At 39.6% G+C, this 8,938-nt stretch overlaps 2 protein-coding genes across 4 annotated transcripts in view; one reads left to right on the top strand and one right to left on the bottom strand.

Moving 5' to 3' along the window:
- Pspc1 (paraspeckle component 1) overlaps positions 1-3,445 on the top strand; it is a 78,510-nt gene extending 75,065 nt beyond the window's left edge. For 2 of the 3 annotated variants that reach the window (XM_074043665.1, XM_020177082.2), the window contains 2 exons: positions 389-484; positions 1,670-3,445. In XM_074043665.1, the coding sequence (XP_073899766.1) occupies positions 389-412 (24 nt within the window). In that variant the 3' untranslated portion in view covers positions 413-484; positions 1,670-3,445. The remainder of the gene's footprint in view (positions 1-388; positions 485-1,669) is intronic. The other variant, XM_074043664.1, reaches the window with a different exon arrangement.
- Positions 3,446-6,203: 2,758 nt separating this feature from the next.
- The window catches only part of Mphosph8 (M-phase phosphoprotein 8), a 31,849-nt gene continuing 29,114 nt past the window's right edge, over positions 6,204-8,938 (bottom strand). Inside the window, exons 12-14 of the mRNA XM_020177081.2 lie at positions 8,196-8,323; positions 7,005-7,088; positions 6,204-6,556 (exon numbers count right to left, since the gene is read on the bottom strand). Coding sequence (XP_020032670.1) covers positions 6,515-6,556; positions 7,005-7,088; positions 8,196-8,323 — 254 coding nt within the window. The 3' untranslated portion in view covers positions 6,204-6,514. The remainder of the gene's footprint in view (positions 6,557-7,004; positions 7,089-8,195; positions 8,324-8,938) is intronic.

Below are 8,938 nucleotides of genomic sequence, written 5' to 3'. Positions count from 1 at the left end.
ATAAAGTTTTAAGTTCTGTTGTGTTGAGAGGCCATTAATCTATGTAAAAAGCCCTTTGGGAATACTTAGTTAAAAAAAAAAGACTCAAAGTATTTTTGAATCTCTCAGATTTCAAAATTGGTATTTAGGATTTATAGTGCTTAATGCCAAAACACAAATTAATCTGAATTTTAAATCAGTTGATGTTCTTTGAAGAAATGAATATTTTGAATTGAAAGAAAATCATTAGTGAATAAAAAAATTCTTTTAGAACAAAATGAATCAAGCCATGCAACCCAAAATGGTATCTTAACAGAATCTTGTTCACTGTTAGGAACTTTTAAGAGATGAGTTAACACTTCTGAAATAAAGTTTTAAAAGGCTAAATGTAATTTTATTGTATTCCTAGGGTGATAAAAGAAAACATGGATGAAGATAACAGTCAGCTTCTCATATAATTCAGAAGTTTAAAGATGAGGATTGCCAAACTCATGCTTCCTTTCAGGTGGGTCAGTGACCTCTTCACTGTTTCAAAAGAGCTCCTTAAGCATTTATTTTTAGTTTCTATTTTCCACTTAACTCTTGACTATAATGAACATATAGTGAACATGATGGATGGACCCAGTGCTGGTTTTGGGGTGTATTTATTTTTTGAGCAACAGTCTTGCTGTTAGCCCAGGCTGGTCTGGATCTTGTGATCCTCCTGCCCCAGGGGCCTCCAGGTTCTTGAATTATAGGCATGTAACCCCATGTGCAGTTTGTGGTTTGTTTTGCTGTACTGTACATGGAACCCAGAGCCTTTTGCATGCAAGTGCTCTCCACTGAGCTTGATTCCCAGGGTTTTTTTTTTGTTGTTGTTACTGTGTTTTGAGTTAGAGGAATACTTGAGAATAGTTCAGAGATGAAGCTGCAGTCTTTACAGCACCACTTGACCCTGTATAGAAACCCCAGCATCACTGCCATAATCTTAAAGCAGGGAGAGGGATTTTAGCTTCAGATTGCCCTCCTTTCCTAAGTGTGGAAATAGGGTCTTAATATTGAAGAGACGGGCGTTGTGGACCCACATCTGTGTCTCTCGGGAGGCAGAGATTAGGAGATGATCATTCAGAGCCAGACCAGCCAGAGTTAGCAAGATCTCCCACCCCAAAAAAGGTTGGGGCATGGGTTAAATGGGTGAGCTCTGGCCAGTGAGGATAAATTCAGACTCTGGAGTACTGCCCTTCCCTCCCAAAAAAGGCCTTATTTACAAAGGGGAAAAAAATTCTCTCGGTTTTTAGTCATCCCAAATTTAAAATTTGTCATTTTTGCCCTACTGGGGATTGAACTCAGGGCCATGTCCCAGTCCCAGAAAGTGTGTAATGTTAAAAATGTTGTATGTCATAAACACAGACCCCCCCCCCCCCCAACCAGGGATAACTACTTCATTTCTCTTGACTCCCTCTCTTTTGGAAAGGGTCACAAATTTTCTGTTCTTTTACTATGCCCAACACTTTAAAATGGTATTGAAATATTTAATCTTTATGACAAAATACTAATTAGTATACTGTTATACTTACAGGTCCAGAAAATAATAGTACTGTTTTATTAGTTTATGTGGTACAAATGGGTTTCATTGCGGTTATTATTTTGAATGTATTTCCTGGCCACTTTACCTGGTGATAAACATTCTCTCCTGTTCTTGCTGCTACAGTGATGGTGCTTGGGACCAGAAGTGACCATGCTGTCTGTCACTGGGACCTCTGGGAAATGCAGATTTACAGGTGAATGTCCATTTTAACAAGACCCCAGAAGACCTGTGATCACATCATTTGAGAAGTTACTGCTGGATTCTGTCTTTGAGAAACTTCTTTCTTAAGGTATCTGACCCCTGCTTCATGTAGCACAAATTGAAAGGTAGTCTTGAGGGTTTGGTTCTCAAATGCCACTTAACCAGCATTACCCATTGTCTAGGAACTTGTTATGGGAACGTTTTCAGCCCCCAAGCCTGTGCCCTGTGCCCTGTGGGTGGGATACAGCCGTTTTTCTTTTTGGTTGTTTTTTTTTTTTTTTGGTGGTACTGGGATTTGAACTTGGGATCTCACTCTTGCTAGGCAGGCGCACTACTGCTTGAGCCATTCTCCCAGCCCCTGCTTCAGGTGATTCTGGATTTACTAGGAACCACTGATCTAGGAAGTTAATACTGCCTTTTGAAATAAGCTTACATAGAATGAGTTTATTATATGGGCATCTTGTTGAGATTAAAATTTGAAATTGTGATACATGTAGGTCCTTCCTTTCCTTATCCTTTGGATAAGGAAAATCTAATGTGCGTAAGCTATCTGTGCCACACACCAAAGCTGTGTGATTATGTGGCTTTCACTGTATTTTGTTGAGCCAGGGTCTTGTTATGTAGCCTAGAATTCACAATCTTTCTGTCTCCCTGCTGCTGGGATTTGTCATTGGTTTATTTTGCATTGTTTAATAACTGCTTTATATTATAAATTGTATTGAAAAGTCAGTGAAAAGCAATGGATTCATTTCAAGGAGATGTGTAGTCAATGAAAGTTAAGTTGCTGAAATGCCATGTAAACATTTAATATAATGGATATGACAGACCCTGAACCTGAGCCTACTTTTGTGAAGACAGGATTAAGAAACTGCTGTTTTCATGTCCCCCACATACATACACTTCGGGTGGGGGCTGGGGGCGGAAGCCAAGGCCTTGGGCATGCGGCCAAGTGTGCTACACTGATCCTGAGGCAGCCTTTGTGGAGTCTTAAAGCATGCCACTGTGAGGCAGGGTGAGTTCAAGCCATACTGAGTGCCTGAAAAACCAAAAACCTTGTTAAAAACATTGAATGTCCTTGGTTTGTCACTTGAACCTGAGTCTCTCACTTAGAAAATGCAAGTGAATTCCCTGGAGGATCTGGAACAAGACTGCCGGGCTCTTTCCTAACAAGTTTGCAGATGATGCAGCACTGTCTTGGAACATTTTCAGTCACTGCTTTTATAGTGTTAACGTATGTAATTCTTCAGCCCTTTGACTCAAAGCCACCTGATTTAAGAGTGTACTTTTCCAGGCCAGGTGTTCATTCAAATGTGCTGCACAGTGATGCTAATTCAGCAAATTCTCATCTTCAGGATTGAAACGTCACCACAATGAAGAGGCAGGCACCGGGGTGACAGGAGGATTGTGAGTTATAGGCCGGCTAGGGTATCCTGCTCAACAAAACAGAAACTCTCTCTGTGGATGCTTTTCTTTACTGATGAAGATTTTCTCTTTCACAGGTCAGATTACTGTGGAGAAATGCTTTTACTGACCCAGGAGTAAGAAGCCAGAAAATACATCTTATTTATGTATTTCTCCATATAAGCAGTTTATGGATATGTAAAATCCTAACATTTTACATTTTAAAATAGGCCCTGGGGCACATTTCAGTTAAAATTTCCTTTTATTAAACTCATTTTTCAAATTAGTGTACCTTAACTGTGTAAAGTGATGGATTTCGTTGTGATGTTTTCATACATATAGCTCAGATTTTTAATCAGGCTTTTTTTGTAAATGAAGTACAGATGTTACTTACTTTGTGTTGTAGTGATGATCTTGGTTGTTAATGTTGGAATGTATTATGATAGCTGTCCCTAAATTCAAAACAAGCCTATCTTCTCACCTGCAGAGGATTCTGATCATCCCTGGTAGCCTGAAATCTTGGCATAAATTTCACCTTGGGCTGAGGGGTAGCTTGGGTCCAGCACTTGCCTCACATGTGTAAGGCCCTAGTTTAATGGAAGGGAATTGGCCTTTAGAGGGTGGTTTGTTTACCAATGCGTAGTATTTGATTTAGGCGGGCAAATAATGAGGGCTGTGGGAAACAGCAGAGATACTGTGTAGTAACGATTTTCTTCCAAATTGAAGTGATCCAAGTACTAGGCTCAGATTCCAGATGGCGGTCCCATAGGTGCTGAAGATGACCAGAATAAAGGAGGGATTTCCTAGTTTTGTCTTAATGTGGCCCAAAGCACACCGTGAGCCCCGTTGTTCCTGCAGGTTTCCAGTTGACTTGGAAGGCACACTCTTCTGTACCCAGAGGGAAAGGTCAGGTTTGGTCTATAAGGAGCATTATATATTCAAGCCAAACCATGGGGGTTCTATCAGTGGGTTTTGTCTGAATAAATTTTTAAGATTATTTCAGGAGCTTTTACAGTATTCCATGAACGATGTCAATTGCACGTATGATGTTAAAACTTTCAAACATCTTTACCCTGTTGTTTTGCCAGTTCCTCCCACACCACTCCCACTCTACCCATCCCCTTGCCTAGCTCTACTGGGGATTGAACCCAGGACCTCATTAAGTACTTTACCACTGAACTACATCTTCAGCTTGGGAATCAACTTTTTTGGTATTCTGTTGTCTGCTCTTGTCCTGTGCCTTGGTAATCCTCAAGTCTATTTCTCCCAGTTTCCTGTTAAGCAACTCACTTTTTAAATGTTTCATTGGCCCTTTGTTGTGGACGCTAAACCTAGTCTGCATTGGCATGTGTTCATTCTGAAGAACATGTAGCCGCATCTTACAAGGTTAAATAAAATGGGACTCAAAAATAGCACCTGAACAACCTGATCAGTGTACTAAATCAAATATTCTACTAATGAAGAACCAAGATGGGATTGACTTCGGGGTTGTCGACACTTCTGAGATGAAACCAAACTCCTCTTATGTGGAATCATTATTGTTCAGTATTCATCAGATCTCTGTACTATGTACTGCAGATGAGAGAATGTGTGATGTGCTATCACAGCTACTGGGGTAAATAAGGTCTCTATTGTAGACAGTAAATAACATTAACCCAAGTTCTCTTTTCCTTCCTGCACTGTACACTGGACAGGAACAGAAGGGAGATGAGGCATTTGAAATGGGGTGACATTGAAGTCAAAAGATGTATGGTGACTGCTTTTTAGTGAATATGGGCAGAGTGGTGCATCCCCTTTGTGGTGCTCCCATCAGCTGTACAAGGACCCTGCTTTGCCTTTTAGCATTGCTTGGAAACTGCTTTGTTTTCCACAGGAGTCACTGCTCAGGCCTTTAAAAAGACGTATCATCCTTAAATGCTTAAGTATCATCAGCCAACAAGATTGCTGCCTCATCAGAGAATTGTTCAGAAAACAGCTTTGGAGGTGGAGTGGGGCTTCTGGCTGATTCAAGTCTTTATTTTTGGCTGTACTGAGGTTTGAGCTCAGGACCTCTATGCTTACTAGGCAGGCATTTTTTTGTTTGTTTGTTTGTTCATATATGCATACAATGTTTGGGTCATTTCTCCCTTCTCCCTACCCCCCCCACCCACTCACTTCCAGGCAGAAACTGTTCTGCCCTTTATCAGTTTTGTTAAAGAGAGAGTATAAACAATAATAAGGACAAAGCATTTTTGCTAGTTAAGGATAGCTATACAGAGAGATTCCTACCATTGCTTCCATGTACAGATGTGTTACAATCTAAGTTGATTCTTCTCAAACTGACCTTTTCCCTGGTTCCTGTTCCCTTTCTCCTATTGGCCTCTGTCGCTTTACAGTTTCTGCATTAGTTCCTTTACATTGAGAACATCAAATCTATCATGTTTTTTTGGTTTCTTGCCTATCCTCATACCTTCCTTGTGTGCTCTCCCCTTATCATGTGACCAAAGTCCAACCACATTGCTGTATTTTAGGCAGGCGTTCTTACTGCTTAAGCCACTCTGGCAGCCCATTTTAGTATTTGCCTGGGACTGGCTTTGGACCATCAACTTCCTGATCTCTGCCTCCTGAGTAGCTAGGAGTACTTAGGCATAAACTGGGAGACTGTGAGTTCAAAGCCAGTTTCAACAAAAACAAAAGGGCAGGGCTGTAGTTCAAGTGGTTGAGTGCTTGCCTAGGTCCAGTCAGTATGGGAAAAAGAAAATACTTTGTACAATTAAAAACTCAACAAATTTTGACTCTTCCATAACCCAGTCTAAGCTTGATTTATTAATGTTTGTACTTTATGAACCCTAAAGCACATGGAAAGAATGTTCACATAATGTCCTGGGATTTGTTCAAAAGATACCTTGTTATCTTTTGAAAGGATAAGCAGGAAGTGCACATTCTCTCACCCCACCCCTCAAACACATGAGCTCAACCAAGAGCGTGAAGTGACTTTCATACATCGTACAGTGCGCTTCCCTTGCTTTGCACCTGATTAAAAAAAAAAATGCACAAGGTGAAATCTGGTAGAAAATTTTAAAGCTTAAACGTCTTTAATTTTCTTAACAGTCCTCATCTATACCATTCCACATTGTGGAAAAACTGAAATATGCAGTCTGGATGCAACACTGAGATTTCTGAACACTGGCACAAACACTTCCATCTAGATTCTATATGTCTTAGAGACACCACATCCCAACTCAAGACACAACAGATGACAGGCTTAAACAGCAAGAGGTTTACAGATAAAACTTTACATTTGAAACTTTTAGATGTGCCACAATTCCAAACTGCTTCAAAGAATATTTAGGGATGTGTCTGAAAACAGCTCCATTCAATCTTTGGTTACTGCAGTTGCACTCTGTATGCCCCTATCAGCAACTTGACCTAGGGAAGGAAAACACTTGTGTCAGAACAGAACAAGAACTCCCTTGTGAGCAAGAAGAGCATGACCAACGGAACCTATCTTGTTTGGCAACATTTGCAACTTTTAGTTACCGGCTTAGATTAGTTATCAGTATTTCAGTTTAAAAAAATTCCCAGTATTTATGATATTGTTAGTGTATTAATCATATCAGATAGGATTCCTTTCATCAGCTTCCTTTCACATGGAGAGGTGTCAGCCTAAACATACAATAACAATTCAGTACCAAAACCTAGAACAGGACTCCCTCACAGTCACCATTCATCCCATATACATCACTGCACCCAGCCTCACAACCCTAGGCCCACTGACATTTCTAGAGACGTCTTAAGACATTCTGGAAGCTTTTTCTAATGATGACAAAAGAATAGCAATTTCAGTAGTAATTAAATACAAAGCAAAGATTTTTACCTTGGCTGAGGGTGCTTCTGTCAACCTAATAAAGAGCTTATTGGGGCCTGCAACAGGGCTGAATGAGTAAACAAAATGACTATCCTAGAATAGAAGAAAGAAAATGACCAGATACAGTGGCAGTGACTCACAACTATAATATTAGCAACTTAGGAGGCAGAGATAGAGAGGACCAAGGTTTGAGACCAGTCCAAGCAAATACAATTCCTGAGACCCCACCCACAAAACAGACTGGAGGCGTGGATCAAGCGGTAAAGTGCCTGCTTTGCAAGTGTGAAGTCCTGAGTTCAAACCCTAGTTCCACAAAAAAGAAAAAGAACCACCCAGAACCCACAATATCAAAGAGAATCTATACAAACTTTTTTGTTACATCAGAGACAGGGTCTGAGTGCATACAGGACGTCCTGGAACTTGCCTCAGATTCCCAAGTGCTGGGATTGCAGGTTGTGTACCGCACTTCATATACAAGTTTTATTGACTTTAAATGTAAGTCTGCTGCAATTTCTTTTCTCTTTATTAAAATGATAACGAATTACAAAAAAACTATCCAAATCTTTCAGATTAAAATGTACTTAGCCCATAAATAGCACAAGTATAAAACATTACTACTCAATTAATTATGCTCAATTCAGCCCAAGGAAAATGGCAAAAGAATTATGTATCAAAATCCTAGTAACTGGGTTTGCCTATAATTCTAATACACAGAGAGGAGGATCAAGGTGAGGCCACCCTAGGGTGAGGCCATCTCAAAAACTTAAAAAAAAAAAAAAAAAAAAAGAATGCTAGGGACATGGCTCAAGCAATATAGTGCTTGCCTGGCGAGCTTGAGGCTGAGTTTAAACCCCAGTATTGTCAAAAGAAAAAAGACCCATGAATATAACAACTGTATCTACCTGCTGTATTTTGATATTGGATGAAAATTTCCTAAATTTTCTTTAAGTGAACATTTCTTTGTAATTATAATGGTGGGGAAAAGGCCTTGTTTTAAATCAGCATGTTTCTTATACCCGAAATACTTTAATTTAGAGTAATTAATTTTTAAAATGTCTTAATACTAAGACGTTAATTTTTTTTATGGGTATTGTCTCATTCCCAGTATCTTTTAACCAGATCAGGTACTGAATGATCAAACTTTACTTAAGCCTAAGAATTTAGCTTCTGCTTATAATTTTTAGTATTAGACAATCTTACCAGAAAAACAGGAAGTTGGAATTTATCATTTAAAACTACAGCTTGTACGCTGCATGGTCCACAGAGCCGAGCAATAACTTCTTTACCCAAAAAGTTGGCATGGAAAATGAAGAGCAGGACACCAGAGTCTGCAGGAGGAAGAGGGAGGGCATTCATACACAAGCCACCATCAGGCTGAGGAAGGGCATGGCTTATAGGATGGGAGTCCACACCTTCTTTCCACTGTGTTGAAGGCTCAGGTTTGCAATCTCAACACAACTCTTACATTTTTGTCCAACTAACCCCTACTATTAGCTCCTGGAAAATACTTTTAAATATGACTGTTCTACACTGAAGTTAGGAAAAAAAAAGAAAGAGTGGTATTTTTACAAGTTGCTACTAAAAGTGCCACATCCACAAATGCAAAACCATAGACAGTTGTTTGCATGTGGGTTTGAGTGGTTTTTCCATTTTCTTCCACACACACACAAAATTTAATGGAAAAAAGTTACCCTGTAATGTGAACTTAAAATATTCAAAATATTCTTTTACTTCATATCCAAATTTAACAAAACCTATACTCTTAATGAATTGGCATATGACCTGTATGATTGAAAATGGTAAACCATTTGTATTTACTTGCGTTGATTCTCAAGGCCTCACACACCAGGCAAGCAGGTATTCTACCACTGAGCTCTATCCCTAGTCTTTAGACAGCCATTTTTAACATGATGAAATGTTGATCTGAGCCAGTTACCCATAAA

Source organism: Castor canadensis, chromosome 10 (assembly GCF_047511655.1).
Source record: "Castor canadensis chromosome 10, mCasCan1.hap1v2, whole genome shotgun sequence".
NCBI classification, from domain to species: Eukaryota; Metazoa; Chordata; class Mammalia; order Rodentia; family Castoridae; genus Castor; species Castor canadensis.
The sequence above is the reverse complement of the archived record's forward strand: the minus strand, read 5'-3'. Positions and strand labels throughout refer to the sequence as shown.